Source organism: Lissotriton helveticus, chromosome 1_1 (assembly GCF_964261635.1).
Source record: "Lissotriton helveticus chromosome 1_1, aLisHel1.1, whole genome shotgun sequence".
NCBI lineage: Eukaryota > Metazoa > Chordata > Amphibia > Caudata > Salamandridae > Lissotriton > Lissotriton helveticus.
Genome location: NC_136057.1, coordinates 1,373,327,392 through 1,373,350,096, shown reverse-complemented (window position 1 = coordinate 1,373,350,096; position 22,705 = coordinate 1,373,327,392). Strand labels below are relative to the sequence as shown.

At 47.5% G+C, this 22,705-nt stretch overlaps 1 protein-coding gene across 2 annotated transcripts in view; it reads right to left on the bottom strand.

The window, feature by feature from the left end:
• The window catches only part of C1_1H22orf23 (chromosome 1_1 C22orf23 homolog), a 97,682-nt gene that overhangs the window by 49,031 nt on the left and 25,946 nt on the right, over nucleotides 1–22,705 (bottom strand). For both annotated transcript variants that reach the window (XM_078657741.1, XM_078657751.1), the window contains exons 2-5: nucleotides 15,459–15,613; nucleotides 12,492–12,554; nucleotides 12,214–12,393; nucleotides 10,928–11,065 (exon numbers count right to left, since the gene is read on the bottom strand). In XM_078657741.1, coding sequence (XP_078513867.1) covers nucleotides 10,928–11,065; nucleotides 12,214–12,393; nucleotides 12,492–12,554; nucleotides 15,459–15,552 — 475 coding nt within the window. In that variant the 5' untranslated portion in view covers nucleotides 15,553–15,613. The remainder of the gene's footprint in view (nucleotides 1–10,927; nucleotides 11,066–12,213; nucleotides 12,394–12,491; nucleotides 12,555–15,458; nucleotides 15,614–22,705) is intronic.

The following is a 22,705-nucleotide window of genomic DNA, read 5'->3' as shown; positions in this document are numbered from 1 at the left end:
ATCCTGACGTCAGATACACTAAACGGACTCGTCAAGTATTTTAACATTGTACTTAGTCTGCAAAATGGAAATCAGAATCTTTCAGCCGGACAAGGCAGCAGGCTGAATCCGGAAAGATCTTACCGGTCACATAGGCGCTGAGCGAGGTCACGAATGAAGCTATTGATTTTGGCAGGAAAAGCTCAAAGTGGGAATCGTTACATTTTGCACCCAGGACCGTCATGTCGATTGGATACATTTGGTACCTTCGCCAGGTCAAGCTTTCTGCTGTGGAACTTGGTCCCTGAAATTGAGCTCTTATTTCTCCAGCAGGAGAAGGCAGCATGCTTTATCTGAAGAGTGCTCCATGGGGTTGGATAGCTTCTTTCCGAGGGCTAGATGAAACGGTTTTGCCGCTGAGGAGAAGCTCGAAGTGGGATCAACCTATTTCATCCACCTGCTGGTGTTGCTTCTCCACCAGATCAGCTTTGAGGGGTGGTCCTGGTCATCCAGCAGCTGCAAGTCTGAATTTTTTCAAGTCCCAAAACTGCAGTGGTAAGCCCCTTTTCCTTTAGCCCTTCACCTAAGGCTTCCAGGCTTCGGGGAGATCCTAGGACTTCAAGGCTTGGTTCAGCCAAGGCTTTGTGCAGGGTCCAGTTCAGATCCAGTTGTCACTGCCAACTGGTCATCCAGCAAACTGTGTTTCTTCAGGTTGTTGTGCCCCTTTAGTCACAAAGGAAGTCAGCCCAATGACCCATGAAGTCTACTTCTTTGTCCTGGGTACAGAAGGGAGCAGGCCCAGTCCTTCAGAGCTCCTCTCAGGTTACAGCACGCAGAGTTCAGTCCTTTCCTGATCTTACCCAGGTCCAGAAGTGTTCTGAGGAGGGTGCACTGGGGTGCTCAATTTATTGTTCGCCCTAGCTAGTCAATGAAGGTGACTTCTGACTCCTCCCTACCCAAGGGGCTAAAAGTTCTCTGGGGTAACCCTACCCACTTGATCAGCAGCTTCTGTTTACTCTAATGTTCCCATGGGGAACAGGGTCAATAGAACAAGTTACTTACCTTCGGTAATGCTTTTTCTGGTAGATACAGTATCTGCCTGTGGATTCCTCACTTTGTGAATATCCCCTTGCGTCAGCAACATTCGGAAATTCTTTTCGTAGCTTCGCGCCGACGTGGACGACATCACAAAGGCACGGCATCGCACGCGACTCCGATGACGTCACCTACACCATAATAGGCCCACGCCGGCGTGATGACGTCAGTTCCGCCCTTTTTTCCGTGCCTTCGAGGCACACGGACGGACCGAAAACAGTAGATATATACACAGTATACAATAATCAAGATAACACACAGTGTAAAGACAATGTAGTAATTCAAGTAGAATAAAACACTACTTTTGAGAGAATAAGATATATACATTAAAACATTGCCATTATCTAAGGTATAGAAGAGTGGACAATGGGGAGGCGGGTGGGCATGTGAGGAATCCACAGGCAGATACTGTATCTACCAGAAAAAGCTTTACCAAATGTAAGTAACTTGTTCTTCTGATAGATACATCTGCCAGTGGATTCCTCACCTTGTGAATAGAGTCCCACAGCAGTCTCCACTCCCGGAGGAGGGTGTCCACTCTCCTATACCAGAAAATCCTGGAGGACAGAACGCGCAAAGTGGCCGTCCCTCCTCACCTCGGTATCCAAGCAGTAATGCTTCGCAAAAGTGTGGAGGGAGGCTCAAGTTGCAGCATGTCCTCAACAAGCACACCCCTAGACAAAGCAGATGTTGAAGACTTTGCTCTAGTAGAATGAGCCCTAATACCCTCTGGAGGTTCCTTACCCGCAAGGGAATAGCAGATCTTGATGCATAGTATGGTCCATCTTGAAAGTGTGCGCTTGTGCACAGCTTTTCCTTTCTTGCAACCAGCAAATCCAACAAACAGCTGGGCATCCACCCTGAACTCTCTTGTCCTGTCCAGGTAGAAGCTCACCGCCCTCTTCGGGTCCAAGCGGTGAAGTCTCTCCTCCTCCTTGGAAGGGGGACGGGGAGGATAGAAGGTAGGAAGGGTAATAGACTGTCCTAGATGGTAGGGAGTTACCACCTTAGGCAGAAAAGCAGCCCTGGTCCTAAGAACCATTTGTTCAGCATAAATGGTCAAGAATGGGGGCTTTGAACTAAGAGCTTGAAGCTCACTTACCCTCCTTGCCGAGGTAATTGCAACAAGGAAGACCGTCTTAAAAGACAAAAGTCTCATGGAACACTTGTGCAAAGGTCGAAAGGAGAACCCATCAGGAAAGTAAGCACCAGATTTAAGTCCCATTGAGGCACAATAAAGGGAGTAGGAGGAAATGTATTTGTAAGGCCCTTCAAAAATCTTAAAACCACAGGAGATTTGAACAATGACGGCTGATCCGGCAAACAGAGCAATGCCGACAAAGCCGAAAGATAATCCTTAACTGTGGCAACAGCAAACCCTTGCTGCGCCAAAGAAAGAGCAAACTGCAGAATATCAGACAAGCGAGCCTTCAAAGGGTCAACGGATTTCGCTCCACACCACGTGACACATTTAGACATCTGTATGAATAGATTGATTTGGTGGAGTCACGCCTGGCCGAAAGAATGACATCCACCACATCATGTGGGAGAGAAAAGGAATTCAGCTTGCCCCGTTCAATCTCCAGGCATGAAGGTGTTATGTCTGGAGGTGGGGGTGTAGAACCTGCCCCTCCATCTGAGAGAGGAGATCTGCCCTGAAAGGGAGACGGAGCGGCGGGCACAAGGAGAGGTTGAGAAGATCTGTGTACCACACCCTTATTGGCCAATCTGGGGAGACCAATATAACTTGGGCCCGGTCTTGGCGAATCTTCCTCAGAACCTGAGGAATCAAGGGTATGGGAAGAAACGCGTAAAGGAGTTGCGAGTCCCAACTCAACTGAAACGCGTCCCCCAAGGCTCGATGCATCGGATACTGGAGGCTGCAGAATGACGGGCAGTGAGCATTCTTGCGAGTGGCGAACAGGTCCACCTGAGGAGTTCCCCCCGTCCGAAAGACGTGTCGAACCACCTCTGGATGAAGCCTCCACTCGTGGTCGGCTGAGAACTGCCGACTGAGACTGTCTGCACGCACGTTCAGAACTCCGGCCAGATGATTTGCCATCAGACAAATCTGATGACCCTGAACCCAGGACCAGAGACGCAGAGCCTCTCTGCAGAGACACTGCAACCCTACTCCTCCCTGCTTGTTGACATACCACATCGCGGTGGTGTTGTCCGTCAGGACCTGAACCGACCGACCGCGAAGGTAAGGGAGGAAGGCCATGAGCGCCAGACGTATAGCCCGCAATTCCAGAAGGTTGATGTGAAGCAACCTTTCCTCTGGAGACCAAAGACCCTTGACCTCCAGATCCCCCAGATGAGCACCCCACCCTAGAGTGGATGCATCCGTTATCACTGTGGCCACAGCTAGAGGCAGTTGAAAAGGCTTCCCTTGAGGCAGGTTGCCTTCCACTCCCCACCAAGACAGATCCGCTGCTGTTTCTCTGGAGATCCTCACAGACTCCCTGAGATCTTCGTTGTGTTGATACCACTGCCTGCGGAGGCACCACTGGAGTGCCCTCATGTGCCAGCGTGCATTGTTGATCAAGAGAATACAGGAAGCCATCAGACCGAGCAGGCGAAGGAACTTCAGGACTGGAACGACCGCTCCATTGTGAAATAAAGGAATCAACTCCTGTATGTCGCGAATCCTTTGTGGAGGAGGGAATGCACAACACACAGTTGTATCCAGTACCGCACCTATGAACAGGTTGCGCTGGGAGGGCACAAGCTGAGATTTGGGCACATTTATCGAAAAACCCAACCTGTACAACAACTGAGTTGTCATATGCAGATGATGGAGCACCTTCTCTGGAGATTCTGCTTTGACCAGCCAATCGTCCAGATACAGGAATACTGGTATCCCCGATCTTCTGAGATGTGCCGCCACCACAGCCATCACCTTGGTGAAGACTCGAGGCGCAGTAGTAAGACCAAATGGTAGAACCACAAACTGGTAATGTTGCGATCCCACCCTAAACGGAGATACTTCCTGTGTGACTGCAGGATAGGGATGTGAAAATATGCATCCTGCAAGTCTATTGACACCATCCAGTCTTCTTCCATCAGCGCCTGAAGAACCTGTGCAAGGGTGAGCATCTTGAACTTCTCCTGTTTTAGGTAAAGGTTCAAGATCCTGAGATCCAGGATTGGACGAAGTCTGCCATCCTTCTTGGGTATCAGGAACACCGGGAGTAGCACCCCTGACCCCTTTCCTGCTCTGGAACCATCTCTATCGCACCCTTTCCTAACAATGTCTGGACTTCCTCCTGCAGGAGTAACAGGTGTTCCTCCGTGCAGGAACCTTGGCAAGGAGGGTAATTCGGAGGGAATTCCCGAAAGGGAAGAGCATACCCATTTTCTACGAGATTGAGAACCCAAAGATCTGTTGTAACCGATTCCCAATCCCGTAGAAAATGGGTAAGCCGGCCCCCCACTGGGCCCACATGATCCGGAATGGCGGATCTAGGGCTGCTTTTCTGTGGCTGGGGTGTTGGAAGAGGTGGAGGAGGAGGAGGCTTGACGTCCTCGTGGACGAGCTCTTTGCCTACCCCTGTATGATTTATTCAGTGGATTCTGCTGTTGCTGCTGCTGCCCTTGACGGTAGGGACGAAATGAAGAACGTCCAAAACCCCTAAACCTTTTGGTAGATGAACCTCTAGTCTGCAGCCCCAAAGATTTGGCAGTAGCCCTACTGTCCTTAAATCTTTCCAAGGATGCATCTGCTTTTTTACCAAAAAGACCAATACCGTCAAAAGGCAAATCCAATAACGCAGCCTGAACGTCCGCTGAAAAGTCTGATGACTTCAGCCAGGCAGCCCTTCTAGAGGCAACAGCAGTTCCCATGATGCGAGCAACAGAATCAGCGGTGTCAAGTCCACTCTGGATCACTTGACGTGCAGCCACCTGCACATCAGCCAATACCTCATCAAAATCCTTCCTGTTGTCATCAGGAATTTTAGGAGCCAACAATCGCAAAGAATCCATCAGGGCATGTATGTATCTACCCATAAGGCAAGTGGCATTAGTCGATTTTAAAGCCATACTTGCTAAAGAGAAAGACTTCTTCGCAGTCTGATCTTGTTTCTTGGATTCCTTATCCCCAGGCACTTGAGGGAAAGCACCCAGTCTTTTTTGAACAGGCTGCCTGAATAACCAGACTTTCAGGCAAAGGATGCGAGGATAAAAACTCAGGATCCCCAGGTGCAACTCTATACCTCCTTGCAACACTTTTAGCCACTGCAGGAGCAGTAAGAGGCTTGCTCCAAACCTCCAAAATAGGTTCAGTTAATGCTTCGTTAAAGGGAAGCAACAGTTCAATAACAGAACTTGGGGAATGGAGAACATCAGTCAAGAGATTGGATTTATATTCCACTGTAGGCAAGGTTAAATTTAAAAGTTCTGCAGCCTTCCTCATGACCATGTGGTATGGCCTAACATCCTTTGAAGGGGCATCAGACACAGATGGCAGCTCCCATTCAGGAGAAAGTTCCAAACCACTAGCTTCTCCTAGATCTTCAAAACAGTCCTCCTGAAGCTCACCTTCTTCCATCTCAGCCTCAGCTTCTCTATATCTTTGCTCCGCTATGAGGCGCTGAGCATCCCTTCTGGATCTCTCTTTCAACAGCCGCGCCGTTGGATCCGTGAACGACTCCGACGGAGCCAGTATTGACGTCGATATCGAATCCGTAGGCCCAGGGCGCTGTTCTCGAGGTCGACTCGGAGCCGGCGACGTCGGTATCGGCGCCGATGACCTCGGCGGCGCCGAGTAATGCCAAGGCGGCGTCCGAGCCGGCATAAATGGCATAAAGGGAGCTGGAGCATAGGAGTGGGGAACTCCTAAATTATACGCCAGAGAACCCATAGATGCACCAGAGGGGTACCATGCTCTGGAATAGACACCATACATAGCGTTTAAAAACGCAGTAGGGTCTTGACCTGGAGCTGGGAAAGGTGGGTAAGAACCCACAGACTGACTCTTCAGAGGTTCCGGATTCGCCTCCTCTTTCACAGGTGGTCGTGCCATCAAACCCTCATCCAAAGGGACTTCTTCATCCTCTCGAGCCAGAGACGGCGCCTGAGACGGATTCAGAACCAAAGTCGGCGATTGAACCTGCGACTCCGAAGGCGAAGCCTCACCTTCTGGATCCAAGACCTCTGGTGATGGAGACACTACATCCTTCCCATGCTTCCTCTTTGGCGACTTCGGTCTCGAGTCCGAATCCTTACCGGAGTGATGCCGAGATTCATGCCTTCGCTTCTTATGCTTCTTTTTCGACTTCGAAGCATGACCGGATGACGACTTCGAAAGCGACGCCGATCGTGATCTTGACCTCGACCTTGACTTCGACCTCGTCCTTCTTGAACGGGATCTCGAAGACTTCTTATCTTTACTTCCTCTTAACTTCGCCATTAAAAGCTTAGTCTCCCTCTCTCGAAGCGCCTTCGGATTCATCTTCTTACACGAAGAACAGCTATCGACATCATGGTCCGAACTCAGGCACCAGATACAGTGCTGGTGCGGGTCCGTGAGCGACATCATTTTGCCGCACTCTCTACATGGCTTGAATCCGGTCTTAGTCGACATCTTCAGTGAGACAAAGAAGCAAGAAAACAGAGAAAACAGTAACAAAGTTACCAACAGCTACAGAGATTCCCCGAAACTGTTAGCGTTGATGACGCGGAAAAAAGGGAACTGACATCATCACGCCGGCGTGGGCCTATTATAGTGTCAGTGACGTCATCGGAGTCGCGTGCGATGCTGTGCCTCTGTGACGTCGTCCACGTCGGCGCGAAGCTACGAAAAGAATTTCCGAATGTTGCTGACGCAAGGGGATATTCACAAGGTGAGGAATCCTCTGGCAGATGTATCTATCAGAACGGATTTGCATATGGCTGGGGCCAAACTGGGGTGGCCTAGTGGGCAAAAGAACAATAGATTTAACCCAGATCTTTTGACTGGGGGAGAATGTTTGCATTGTCAGCATTCCGTCCATCATTTGTTTGCTGTAACACTTTTTGCCCTAAGTGGGATGGGTATGCCCAGACATGGGTCCCTTGCTCACTCTGTCACTGGATTCAAGCTAGCCTGGCTGAAGAAGGGTGACATACCCTGAAACCGGTCCCAGGATGCTTGTATCCGGTCCAGGGAGTACCTGGCCTGGCAGTTCGGTCTGGACTGTTCCTATTGGGCACAGGGTCAAGACTGATTTGCATATGGCTAGGGCCAAACTGGTGGCGTAGTGGGCAAAAGAACCATGTATTTAACCCAGATCATTTGACTGGGGGAGAATGTTTGCATTGTCAGCATTCCGTCCATCATTTGTTTGCTGTCACACTTTTCATCCTAAGTAGGATGGCTATGCCCAGACGTGGGTCCCTTGCTCACTCTGCCACTGGATACAAGCTAGCCTGGCTGAAGAATGGTGACATACCCTGAAACCCGTCCCAGGATGCTTGTTCCCGGTCCAGGGAGGACCTGGCCTGGCAGTTCGGTCTGGACTGTTCCCTTGGGGCACAGGGTCAAGACTGATTTGCATATGGCTGGGACCAAACTGGGTTGGCGTAGTGGGCAAAAGAATGATGGATTTAACCCAGATCTTTTGACTGGGGGAGAATGTTCGCATTGTCATCATTCCGTCCATCATTTGTTTGCTGTAACATTAATGCAAACAATGTCACCGTGCCCGTACTGCTAATGTCAAAGATGGGAAAAACATTTCTCCCTTGAGGAGACCCTGTGTACCCTGGTAAATAAGTAGCCCTCCTTCTTTGTGGTCACTCAAACTGGTTCTGGGGTAGCTTCCTTTCCATTAGGGTTCGAAACAGCCTGGATGTGAGAACAAAGGTTTGACTTCCCCAGGTCTCACCTTATATTTATTTATGAAAGTTTAGGCCAATTACAAGTTAATGAAGCTCCTGGGTCCACCCTAACTGGTCTTCCTGCAAGGGGAAGAAAAACACTTCCCCACACCTGAGCCATTTTTCTGCTCTCTGAGCAGTTTTCACACCTCATTATGGTCAAGCACTGGGAGACCAGCTTTCAGGATGCTAATGCTAACTAGTCAATTGAAGGTTCAGGCAGGTTAAAGGTAACATTTTAAAGAGTATTTTTCTTAAATATTTTTTTTGCAAAATATAAATCCAACTTTACCATTAAATAACTTTTTTACTAAGTATTAAAGTAGTCATTAAATGACTTTTGTAGCCGTTTCCTCTCAAACGTTACAGATTCTATAATATATCATCTATTCAGCTACAGCCTTGCCAGTGAAAATTGCTTTTGGGTGCTAGTCACTGGAGGAACATGCCAATTTTAATTTCACACGTTTCACTTTTATAAATCAGGCACCTTACCTTGTGGGCAGCATGGAGAACTTAGTGGTGACAAATTCATATTTAAACCCCTGCAAAAAATGTTATTTAAACAGTTTGACAGCAGGCTGCTGCAGTCAGGCAACACATGGTAGGCCGGAAGCCATGCTTTACAGGCCCACTCTGTAGATGGTGTAATATGTGATGCAGTCCACATGTGGTATTCAACGTCCAGGCCGTGGGTGCATTTTCTACACCATATACTAGGGACCTGTAGGTAAGTTAAATATGTAAATCAGGGATAAGCCAATTTATCCATGAAAAAGTGAAAATACAGGCACTTTTTATCAGGGATAATTAAAAAGTGTACCTTTTGTCCACTACATATAGAATTAGTTACCTCAAAACAATGAATTTCTCACTAGATTGTGTATTGCATGTTTTACTGTTGTCTGTTATCAATGGGAAAATAAACCGTTACCGTTACTGCCCAGGAGCCATTCTACCAGAGGAAAAGTGGCTACTACATACTTGTCAAAGCATAGTCAATTAGCTGACTATTGTAGGGTAGCCAGTAGGAAATCTGTTCACACACTTACTAGACACTATTATCTAGATTCTTACACAGTAGCTGACTCTAGCATAGGTCAAGCCACACTTAAGAACCTCTTCTAATGGTGCTCTATAAAGAGCAGCATAAACCCCTCTAAAGCTTGCTGTCCCCGCTCCCATCCACAGAGTCACAGTGTATGAGAATTTGCTTATTACTCTAGTCTAGCATTCATGAACATTTGTGAAGATCCTACATTTCAGAAGACATTATTACCCACTAGTAATCCTGCTCTGCATTATAATGATATTCCTTAAAGTCATAAAGGACCCGTGTGCCTCTCTCACTATTTCTCAACCATGTGTGATAAAGCCAAGAGGTGTAGCTTCTGTAAAACACTGTAATTATGTTAAAAATAACTGGCTTTGCTCGTCAAGTGTCAGTACAAGGCATCATGGGTTTGGATGCTTTTGGACCTCATAAGGGCACTGGGTGCTTTTTAACTCTTATAATCACCATTAATGTAGACTGATTTAGGCAGCAGTGTATAAAACTAAAGATGCTACAATGCAGTTATGAGTAAGGGTTATTATCCATTAGTTAAAATGTTAGGAAATAATGTAGGCTTTGAAGGGTGCACTAGGACAATAGATTTGCTGAATTCTTCACCTTTTTGTATAAGTATGTGGATTAAGTGTTTAAATTATTCGAACATTTACAACATGAATAAAGATCCCTATGATCTCTCTGCAGCATATGATCTGGTCTCACACCCCATCCTCATGAGGTGCCTGTACGAGATTGGCATCCAAGGATTCGCTCTTCGCTGTATCTGCTCCTTCTTAATGGATAGAGCACAAGCTGTCAGCCTGGCAAATACTCCTCGGAAGTCCATAAACTCATCTGTGGTTTGCCTCAAAGTTCATCACTCAGCCCCACCCTCTTCAATGCATACATGATCCATCTGTGCACATGACATCAACATCCTCTTCTAAGCTGACGACAAGAAACTCATAAGAAACAAGTTCACTCCCTGCATGACTAAAGTTGCTAAATGGATGAAAGTCAACTGTCTCAAGCTCAACACGACCACACATAAGTAGTGATTTACGGAAAAAAACACCAACATCATGCGACTCCAACTGGTGGCCAGCTGAACTCTGACCCACATCCACACCCAACACTCATGCCAGAAACCTCAGAATCATCAACAGCAAACTGGACAAGTCAGCGCCATCCTTGCATCCTGCTTCCACACCTTGAAGATGCTGAGGAAGATCTTCAAATAGCTCCCAAGCAAGACCAGAAAAACTGTCACTAACACACTAGTCATCAGCATGTTGGACTACAGGATCACCCTCTATGCCGGTATTACCAAGCAACTCACCAGAAGACTACAACCATCCAGAACTTAGCAGCCAGACTCATCCTGAACAGAACTCACACCACATCACACCTTAGAGAGTTCCACTGGCTCCTGATATACAAACGCGCTCATTTCAGACTCCTCACACATACATGCAAGGAATTACCTTCCTGAGCAGTTGGATCTCCTTCCACCAACCACCCAGAAACCTTAGCTCACAAGGACCCCTACTCACACATATCCCCCACTTACACAGAACCAGATCAGGAGGACAGACTCTCTCTTATATCACTCCCACAGCGTGGCACACCTCCCACTCCACATCGGAGCCTCTTACTCTCTTCTTTAATCTTGCAAGAAGCTAAAGACCTGAATTTTCAGTTACCCAACCTACGTTAGGCAGGGCTAGGCACACACATCTGCTCAGCGCCAGGATACTCTTGCAGCTGATAGTGAGCTTTAGAAATACACATAAAATAACAACACATATAATGCAGAGTCAGGCCTACACATAAATAACAATGTCTTCCTGCACAGGTATATGCCAAATTACATTCCAGGGGCAATGGGAGCCGGACAAGGACTCTCCCTGGTGCAGAAAGCAATCCCACACATATACATACATTCATCAAACCGGTCGAGCTCAATCTCCACCACCTCCTTCTCTCGAGGCGCTGGCCGGCGGTCCCGCCTCACCTCCGGAACATCCTTTCCAGTTGCCAGGATATTCTGGAGTCTCCGTTTCTCCTTCTCGAGGTCTCCTAAAATCAACAAAATATACTCATAAATAGCTACAACTCAAGCGATGGTGTTCTAATGCCAGGTTAGAAGGCATGTGCTATGCTTGCATCATTTTGTTCTATGTAAAAAGAGATCTTAATTTCTTCCCTTACTACTGGGGCCATTACCTATATCCACTAGCCTTTCTGTAACCAGAAAATTCCTGATACATTACAACAATCAGCATATTTTCTGGTCCCTGTTTGCCACCATTTACCCATTAAAATATTCATTTTATAGAGGCATTAGTGTGCTTCACTCATATGCCTTAATCCTCTCCACCAGCCTTGACATTTTTAGATCCTTATTGCTCTACTGATAAAAGTTAACAGGGTAAACCCTGCATCCTCTGAGTGGACTGGCTCTGGTTTTAGTCTGTTTCACCTTCTCTCCACCAGCATTAACAAGTTCTTGGTTCACTTGGAGAGTTTATGGTGTAGGCCTTGCATCCTCAAGGTGCACTACTTCTGAAATGTGCTCAGTCTGCCTTCTCTTATCCAGTGGCAACATGTTTCGATCCTTAAGTTTCCTCTCATAAGATGTTAATTCTTTGTGCACTGACTCTGGATTCAGTTTGTTTCCCCTTCTCCTATCTATTAGTGACATGTTTTGGTCCTTAGGTGTCAATCGCTGAGGTTCACTGTGTAGACCCTGCAGCTTAAGGTGCAGTATCTCTAGAATTTGCTATTCTACCTTCTATCATTCAGTGTTAACATGTTTTGATGTTTAAGTGATCACGTGCAAAGTTTACAGTGCAGAATCTGCAACTTTGTGCTAACCAGCCTCTGTATTTAGCTTGGCAACCTCCTCCACTGTGAACGCATTTTCATCCTTATTTGGACCTTTGTTGAGTATATGCTGTAGGTTCGCTGCAGTGTCTTTGCAACCCGCATCTAAAATCAACCTTCCCTCATCCTCCTTCAGATTCAAGTTTCCAGACTCAGGTTGCCACTCAACGGGTTAATAGAACACCCCATTTCAATTTTGGCACCCTATCTGTGGAATCAATCTACTTGCCCTTTCCTCCTCCAGCCTTGGAGTCATTTGAGTCTTATTATTCTACCTGTCAACCACTGACCTCTTCAGAATGAGGAGGCATGTTTCCTGGCATGTCCCACCCCATACTTACTGGTTGCCTGTGGCCTGTACTGGTCCCGGTTGTATGCACCCCCAGCCCGACAGCTCTCAGCTGGCCTCAAGCAGGGCCGAGAAGGGAGAACAAGATGGTGGTTCTCCTCAGGTGGAGGTGAGGGGTGTCGAGGGGCTGGGCTGGAGGTTGGGTGGCAACTGGTTGGCAAAGCATCCCCTCCTAGGAACAAAATTCAAAATAAAAGGAGATCTGGGTTCATTCTCACTTTGCAAGGCTGTACAGGGCTCCAGACAGTGATCAATTATCGGGAGACTTACGTTGGAGGTGGGTGCGGAGATGACGCTGCTGGAAGTTTGTCAATTTGGATTCCTGCATCATCACTGAGGGGGAAAGAGACAAATGAGACATTTCTCATCAATCTAGATGGAGGAGGAAGATCATACTGATCAATTCAAAGAGAAGTGGGGGACAACCTATCAACAGAGAGAAACATTTCTGGGAAGTTCAGAGGGAAAGGGGATATGGAACTGATACTCATTGATCATTGCGGAGGGAAGTGAAAGACAACTCCTCAAAATCATCACTATAAAGATAAACGTCATTAATCAAAACAGAGGTAGGAGGGAGACATTGCCGATCAATACAAGGAGAAGAAGGAGACATTACAGATTAATCCAGAGACGAGGGACACGTGACTGAGCAGTACATACATAGAGGAGTCATACTGCACATAAACTTATGATGGCATTGTTCAAAATATGCAAACCAGAAGAATCCAACAGGAGTTCTGGGAGACTCCCATTTTAAGAGTACTCTAAGCAAATCGCATCAATCCATCAGTGGCAGCAATTTTGTTTTTACTGCCCACTTAATTGCCTGTATTTGGTCAAAGTTTTTCAGCACTGGATTAGTACAGTGCTCTCCACACCAAGCCAGAAAATGCATTACCGAAGCAAACAGAGAGGAGGGGCGCACATCTGAGCAACCATTAAAGAGGAGGGTTGAGTGGATGATATGCACAAGGAGAGAGTGGAGGGAGGTAACACTGAGAGACAAAAAGACAAGTGAGAACTGACTGTTCTACAAAGATTTTGAGTGAGGCATCAATGCTAAATATGAAAAGAGACACTGGTGGATCAATGAGGGAGATGTGAATGATATATAAAAGGAGAGAAAAATGGATATAAAAATTATTTAAACAAGGAAAGAAAAGAGAGACGTAATGATATAGCCAAAGCAGGACAAGTTTGTGGTGTTGTTTACTATTTGTAATATCGATTCAAAGGTTGTGGGCCCACTGTCCCAATGCAGCACACAATAAGAAGTTTATAGTATAATTAACAAGACCTCATTCATAATGTGCATTAGGAATTGATAGCAGACAAAGTTAAAATATTTAGTGCTTAATTTGAGCCGGTAGTTTCGGGTGCTCGGCATCAGCACCTGCTCTAATGACACTCTACCACATGATGGCGTTGTCTATTTAATTTTGAAATGAGCATAATAACAATGTGTAATACATCAGTAAACATTCAAAATAAATAATATCGGTAGTTCACACCATCAATATAGCTTTGAGTGGTCTGAATAGTCTGAATTGTCACATTGGTAGGAGTGCGATGTTTAGTAGTCATGGTGGTACTGTCATTGGCAGCGCTGGCGGGAGCATTAGTCAGTGCAGGCTGCAGTGGCCTCCAGAGAAGAGCCCTGGTGAATAATGATTACAAAAATTAAGCACTGGATAAGCTTGATTTAGGGGGACTGGTTGCAAGGCAGGACTCCTTTACATGAGCTAGAGACAACTGCAATCATCTTTCTACTTATGTCTGTATCTTACAAAGATGTTCTTAAAACGTACATGTGAAGGTAATTAACCCAAAATGAGGGATACGTTACTGATACGTGGGGATATATGGATGATAAATACAGAGCGGGGTGTAGAGATGAAGTTGCTGGTCCTAACGAGTAGAAAGACATGACAGGGATGCAGAGTAGATTAAAGAAAAAACGAAGGGGAGGCATAAGTAATCAATACCAGAGAGAAGAGGGGCAAGAATTAATTCAAAGCAGAGACTCAATGGAGCTGTGAATGATCAATTCAAAAGAAGAAAGTGACAGAATAGATTAATATGGAGAAAAGAGTAAACCGATGCTGATCAATGCAAAAACAAGAAGATGTTACTGATTGAGGCAAAGAGAGGAAAACATGGGTGATCAGCTGAGAAAAGGAAATGGCAGCAAATGAATACAGGCGAGAAGAGAGACCATGCTGATTGATACACAGTGATGAAGATGGATAGACAACTGAGCAACTCATAGTGAGAAGAGGGAGATGTTAATGATCAATACAGAGAGAAGAAGGAGATCTGACTGGTCGGTGGTAAGGGAATGAAAAAGAAAAAAAAGAAAAGAGGATGTGACTGACCAGTACAAAAACAGGAGAAGCCTGACAGATCAGTACAGAGAAAAAGGGGAAACAATAATAACACAGAGAAGAAGAAGACATTACTGATCAACAGAAAATGTGTACATGGTGCACCAATACTAAGAAAAGAGGGAAACGACTGAACAACACAAAGAAAGGGGAGACATTACTAATCGATAAAAGGAGGCAGATGCTACTGTACAATTCCGCAAAGGAACCTTTACTGATCAATCCAAAAATGTGCCATTGTTTAATTCACAAATGATGCAAGTTTTAGCCATATTTATATTATTTTAATCTTTTTATAGCACAGCATAAACAAAGTGGTGGCAACCTGCTTTACAGCTAACAAAAGAGCTGAGATCGATCTCTCTTACATTGGACATGGTACCCTAATAAGGATAAACTTGGAGAAGTAAATGGCACAGAAATAGGAGGGCTTAGAACAATGAGGTGAGAATGAGTGGGGGCCACCAGCAGGAACAGCTAGAATCTTGAGACCCCCAGTGTTATAAGAATAAAATAAATGCTAGAGTAGAACAGGAGAATATGGGAGAGAGAGGAAAGAGAAGCACTAAGAACAGAGATGTTGAGCAGACAATAGGAGAATATAACAGACTGATTTATGAAGTGAGGCAGTGGAGGTGAATCTTAGTATGGGAATGTGACATTTAGTTCCTTGAGAAACACTTCAGTTGGTTAGCTGAATCACAAAGGAAAATATGACTGATCAAAACAAATATGGTTGGGTGAGACTCAAGATTCCTCTTTGAAGAAAACATATTTGTCCTCACTTTGTAATGAGAAAACTTTGAAGGTGTCTTTGTAAGGAAGAGACCTCTGGCCCTCTCAGACTCACCTTTCAGCAGTTCTTGTGTCTCTTTGCTAAACTGGGCAGGGTTGGGCCCCTTCCAGAATCCACTTCCCACAGGCACACCCCCTTTCTTGTCCATATTGGAGGTTGCAAGTCTGATTAAACTTTTGCCTGAAATGTCTCAGCAATCCACTGTGTCCCTGGGGAGAAAGAAGCAGGTTGAGACAAGTAAAGGTGAAATGCACCCAGACAGCACACACAATGGCTGTAATCATGTAGGCAGACTGAGTGATCCCAGGCAGGTGTGATGCACCCAGTAGGAATAGCCAAGGAATTTTAGCATTCCACGTGTAACAAAATTGTGCAGATAAGAGTGCTAATCATACCCTTAAAGGCAATTGTGGGATGTTTTAAAGTAGTTTGGCGCTGCCATTATGTCGTTCTATAAGGCTTTTGTCTTACTTCACTTAAGGAAGCACAGACCCCTGCGCCTTGGTAAGAGGTGTGCTTTTGTGCTAGCGGGACACACATAGCAGGTCGAGCTCATCCAGGTGAGCAAGGTGTATTAAGTTAGGTGGTGCACACCCACCCAAGACTTAATATATATTGATTTGATGGTTTTGTTTCTTCTGGCTAATTTTCCCCATTAACAAAAATATGAACTGTTTTAACAAAGTACTTTCTGGTTGATCACTTGTAAATCCTTCATACTCCTTGGTCCAGGTAACCAAGGTGTATTAAGTTAGGTGGTGCACACCCACCCAAGACTTAATATATATTGATTTGATGGTTTTGTTTCTTCTGGCTAATTTCACCCATTAACAAAAATATTAACTGTTTTAACAAAGTTCTTTCTGGTTGATCACTTGTAAATCCTTCATACTCCTTGGTCAATTCCCCCCCCCCCACCCCACCCCCGAGCGCAACCAACCCCCACCATCCAATTTAACTTACATCCACTTCATCTTTGTGCAAGTTTAAGAGATATCAAAACTAATGTTATTCATCCAGGCAGTCTGGTCTCTAAACCAACCTTGATGTAAGTCCTCTCTTCAGATAAACCTGTATCTATATTAGGACGCGAGCTGTTTCATAACTGTAACTATGTCACATAGGAAGAAATGGTAATCGTTAGTTGTAGTAGTTAGTCCACTTCCTGCTACTCAAATCGTCATGCCAGTGACATTTGCATATATTCCGCAGGACTGAATTTGACTTGCCTCTTCACCAATTATATCCAACCTGTACAAGCTGAAAATTTGCACTTGGAACATTGGGGTCTGTGTCATAGGATATGTGACTGTGAGATCACTTCATACCGGCAGCAGTTTGAAATAATTCCCTTACAGGAGATTTGGTGTTAACATCAATCCCCCTTATAGGGTGCATAAAGTGCCTTAAACCTACAATAAAAGAAGGGTGTATGGGTCACTCCAAGGGGGAGCTATCTGTTAACATCAGTGCCCATTTAAACATAAGAATTCACACACTCTATGCTACCAGAACAAACCACGCCCACAGCCATGAGGCAGGTTAAGTTAAACAAAATCCTGGTAGCCCAATGTAAAGCCATTGGATTGAAAGTACTAAACTGTCAATTTCCAGATGTCAATTCAGCTTCATGGATCCGAATTGTGGACAAGATCACCTCTTATTTAGACTACACCTTGGGCAGCGTGAAACTGTTTAAATATATATCACTCTACAAAATAGAGCCCCGCTTGGAGAGCAATCACTGTTCCGAAGTGATCAAGATGGCTGACAATGCAGGATGCCCATGGTCCCTGCAGGGGACCCGTAGGAGGGCAGCCCCTCGTAGTACATTTGAGGGAGCCGGGCAGCAGGACCCTGGGGGCGGCGCGGCGCGGGCAGGCCGCAGGTGAATGGGCGTGGCTCCAGGTACAAAGGGCTCCCCCTCCTCACCCGCGTCCTCTTTGCCGCTGCTCCCCCCGCCAGGCAGGTCACGAAAGGCAGGTTGCCTCCAGGCCTCCATTGTCTAGGCCCATAGGTAGCCTTCCCCCCTCCTTCTCCCACCAGGTCTAGGATCCCCCTCCCTTACATCGATTCTGGACGCCGCGTGATGACTCTGGTTCTGGCGGATCACTGACTGGCGGTGAGTGTAGCGCTACGGGCTTGGCACCCCCCCCTCCGCCTACTCCCTCTTCTTGGAGGTTGAGCAGGGCTAGGCGACCCGCTTACCGACGGGCCACTGAGGAGGTGGGGGTAAACGGGCTGGTACCCCACCTCCGCCTACTCCCTCTTCTTGGAGGTTGAGCAGGGCTAGGCGGCCCGCTTACCGACGGGCCGCTGAGGAGGTGGGGGTAAACGTCGGTGTTTGGGGGGAGGGGGGACCCCTTACAGCCGACCTTCCTCGGTCGCGCTTGCAGGGGGACTGGGCAGGCTGGGCCAGGTCCCTATCTCCCCCCCCCCCCCCTCGTTTGGCTCATGTGTGTGGGCCGGCGGTAGGAGGCAGGGCCGGTACCTTAGGAGGTGGGGGTAAGAGAGCCCTACAGGCAACTTGGCGGAAGGCAGTCAGATAGGCTGCTGCTATCGGTTTCTGTTTACGGACTTTTAACAAGCGTCCGTCCAGCTTTACCGGTTCGTGAGCGGCGGAAGTGCACATAAAAAGCAATTTTCCGGTCGCGTGGCGTGCCCAGCCCCCCCCCCCTCACCCCCCCCAGGCTTGTGTCGTCCGCTTCACGGCGGGCGCTTCGTTTGCCCTACCTGCCCGTTCCCAAGCCGTAGCACGAGCCCCGTGCGGTCTCGGGCGGGTTTGTGCGGGTCGGAGCCCTGAGGGGCATGGGCATGCTTTGCTTCCTTTTGCTACCCCGGCCCGTTTTCCAGGGCCGTAGCACGAGCCCTTCCGGGCGCGCTTGTTGGCGGGATTTGGACATCTTCTTCCTGAACTCTCTGTCATAGTTTAGCCACCCCACTTTTTTGACTCGTTGTGAATTAGTCTGCCATATTGCACCAGAGCAGGGTCCTGATCTGAAAATTGTTCCATTATTACAGACGATAAGATCGCAAAGGCCTCTAACCATGTGTCAATTGTTTTCTCAGGCAAATGTTGAAACTTCACCTTTTTCTCGTCTTCTTTTAGCCCTGCCCCGCGCAGATCTGTGCCCTGTTGGCCCAGCATGAGCAGGGAGAAAATATTGATGAATTCTCTCTTCCAGATCAGTTCTTTTGCTGCCAGTGGGACTTCCCAGGACAAGGATGAGCGCCCCGACAGCAAGGGTGCATCTAACACCACTTCCTCCTCCTCGCTAGTTGGCGTTGTCGGTGCCGGCACAGGTATCGGTGGAGTGGCTGTCGGGAGGGGGATTAGAGGGGTTGAGGAAGGGAGGGGGATAGTACTTTGCGGGATTGGTATAGGTGATGGCGTATCCGGAGAAACGGGTACCAATGGAGCCAGCGGGGGTGCCGGCCCTGTTACATCAGGTGTGGAATTGTTATCTGTAAACGGCACCGCAGGCGCCAGCGGGACCTGTGATGACAGGGGTACTGTGGCCGGGGAGGTCGATGCCGGTAATCTAGGGGCAGACCCCCCCGACCCCCATACCTTGGCCGGCCCATCGCCCCTCCTTCCCAAGTTCGATACGCTCTCCTTCATTTCAGTCATAAAAGTTTGCAATGTGAACATGATCTTACCTAGATCGCTTTTAGTGGCGTAATCCGCAGCGGGTTGTGAAGCTTTACGATTGCCTGACGTTCCGGGCGCGTCGTGTATCTGTGCGACCGTCGTCTTGGCCCCGCCTTTGCTTTTCGCCGGTGGGGGGAATTCCTTGTTCGTGGCAATTTTAACCCTCTTGGACGCCCTGGGGTGTCCTGACCCTTCTGTATCATCCTCCTCTATAGCTATAATGTCACTGTGACACCCCGAGTCAGTGTTGCTGGCATTGAGCAGCTCTGTTGCCCATGCCATGCCATTGGTCTTCACGAGCTGAAGAAAGGTTGCTGCCTGTGCCTCTGAGGATGGTCCCGAATCTGTTCCCTCGTCTTGGTACGTAGAGAAGAGCGATGGGGATCTCTGCTCGGACATCGTGACTCCGTTCCGCCTCTATCTGCAAGATAAATGTACATTGACTATCCTTACGCCATAAACGGAGGGGGGTCGCGAAGTGATGGGTGACTACCCCCCTTTCCTGTGGCCGTTTGACTACCCCTCTTTTCAGTGCCCGTTCCATTGCCAGAGATCAACTTACTTCTTGCTCCTGAGCGTCGGAATATTGCCCCACTTGTCGTCGCACCGTCCTTTCCTTTGCTATTTAGCGAACGCTATTTCAGCTTGACGTCCTTCACTCTGGCTCTACTGTGATAAAAGGCATAAATAAACATTCGCTCTTCCCTGCCCTAGAGCAGTTGGTGTTGGCGGGGGGGGAACTGACATTGTATGCCGACCCCCCCCCCGGGTGTTAAACTGTCTAACGCATCGCCCTATATTGGGGCATCAAAGCGCCTCGGCGTATTCCTCTCACACTTACCACTTCGCTGCGCGAGTTACCCTTTGCTCCCGTGGTCCCGCTGGTCGCTAGTTCCACCCTGCCTGTAATAAGGAACACTGATTACCACCTGCGCTCCTCAGGGCGTGAGCGTGGACATTAACTGCATAATACCCTCTCTGCATGCATACTTTGATCTTAACGAACGTGTTGCCCTTTAAAGTTCCTCTCATGCACTCTGCAGAAAACTGTTGGCAGGCTGTTGTAATCACCATTACCTTGGGTTTGCGGATTGGATTTCGCAGAATACTTCGGGCACGAAAGGCAAATGGATGCGTGAGTACCGCTCGGCCTGGGAGCCCAGTAATTGTTGCGCATCGTAATTGTGGCATAGTACTGTGTATGGAATATGGCTGAAATCACGGCCACAGAACAAACCGGGCTGGCAACCCAGCACAAATAATAATAAACTGCTCAGTGCAGGGTTATAAATTGAACAATAGCCGAATAAGGAGCAGGTACACAAATTGGTTATCAACAGAGACCCCCCCCCCCCCACCTGGGGCCGGCATGGTATAAACAGGGGGGGGGACATAGCCGGTCCCCAAACAGATAAATCCAATAATTGCGTGTAGCTGCAATGTCGGTTACTCCGTCTAAAACAGATGAAAATTAAATACAATACATGCGTGTAGATACAATGTCCCGGAGCACGCCCACCACCTAAAACAGATAGGCGAGGAACTGCCATTTGGGGGTACAGGCTCCTTCACGGGCGACGTGGGCGGTAATTCGCGGGTACCGGGTGCGGGGGTTTAACAGGAGCACGCCGTTACGGGCAGCCGGGTTGCGCAGATGATAGGCGCGAGGCAATTTATGTGGGGATAAAAGCGCGCGATTACTAGCGCGACAGAAGGAGCAGCCGTGAGGGTAGTTACTTGATGTCTGTTGCCATTTGACCGGAAAAATCAGCAACAGACACGCGGCAGGCTGAATAAATAAACAATGGCGCAAGGCAGGCTGAATAAATAAACAATGGCGCAATGCTTGGGAACGGGCCGGAAACAAAACTGTGGACAAGATCACCTCTTATTTAGACTACACCTTGGGCAGCGTGAAACTGTTTAAATATATATCACTCTACAAAATAGAGCCCCGCTCGGAGAGAAATCACTGTTCCGAAGTGATCAAGATGGCTGACAATGTCCCCAGTCATGAACCAGCTAATATCGTACGGGCGGGACCCCTCTACGATAACATAAAAATGTTCAAATGGAGTGACACAACCATTAATGAAGTACTTTGAAAAGGCGTCTCTCTTTTAAACCTAAAATTGGGGAGTAAAGGTTGTAATATTGAGACCTCTTTAACTTTTTAAATGTTGCTTCTCTCGCAACACTTACCAGCTTTTTTGCACACTGCCAGCATCATTTTGGTCATTTTGAACGGCTCCTCTTGTTGACGCGGTTCCCACCCTGTTCCATCGTGGCTGTGCGCCGTTTGTGCGGAGGTTACTGGTGACCCACAACCCATTTTCGGTCACTACCGGCGTGTGGCTGCATTTTCGAGTGGTGTGAGGTCTAGTCTTTTTACTGCAACCACCTACTTAAACTGAAGCCAATGCGGGCGCGCAGCGGGCACGCCTAAGGCAAGCTCGTCTGCACCTGTTCGCGTCCGGCCGGGGTCAAGAACCCTCCTTTTCAACCATCCCCCAGATCTTATACTTCCCTGGCCCTGCACAAGCTAAGGCCCACACATAAGGCGGAAAGCCAGATCTTCAATCCAGTCACCCTTCCTCCTTATTGCTCCTGCTGCGGGTTCAAATGCACTCCTAACTCCGAGCGTGAGACTGCGTAAGCCCTTCAGGTTAGGGTGGATGCTCCGCGGCCACCTTCCAACACTCTGGCTGACTCACTCTTTCCCAATGAATTTCGTTGTTATTTCGTTGTTTTAGTTTAAATTGCTGCTCTTTACCTAAACATCAGCTACATTTATTTAATTTTATCGTGGATGCTGACCCAGATGTGTTTTTTTAACTAAAACCTGGCTTCATGATGGGTCCTTACCGGATGTTATCTTAGCACTTCCTGACAATGTTGCTGTGCTAGCTATATACAGACCCCACAAAATAGGTTGAGGTATCAAAATTATTTTTAAAAAGATTTATAAATGTAAAATTGAGGAGCTTCAGATCCCTAGCTGTGAAGCCTTGCTCGTTTCTATCCCTCTTTCTCCTACATGTAGCTTCTCAAGTGCACTTATTTACCACCCCCAGGGCCTTTTTACAACTGGTGTTCAGCTCTCTCTGACTCTCTGGCCCCACCGTGTTCTATGGGTAGCCAATTTCTCTGTGCTTGGTGACATCAACCTTCATCTCAAGGACTCCATCAATAAGCCAACATCTGCACTTATAGAGGACATGAGCACGCTTAATCTCCCGCTTCTCAACTCCTCACCTACTCACATTGCGGGGCACCTTTTGGACCCCATTTTTTCTAATCTCTCAACCTTATCCGTCGCACCACCCATTCAAATCTGCAGTACCATTAAGCTCCTCTCCACTTCCTGACCCTGGCCTGCCTAGCTGCCTAAAACCAGGAATTGGTCTAAACTTGAGCTGTCAGTGCTTAATAAGCTGCTTCTTAAAGAAAACCCTACCCTTACATCCCAACCTGATCCAGATCAAATCTCGGTGCAACATTGGTTCACGGAGGCTATCGCCACTCTCATCTATATCGCAACATAGAATGCATCCTCCCACACCCTGGTTTACTGACTCCCTCAGACAGGATAAAAAACATTGCAGAACCTTAGAAAGACAGTGGAGGAAACACTACGCGCCTAAGGCTA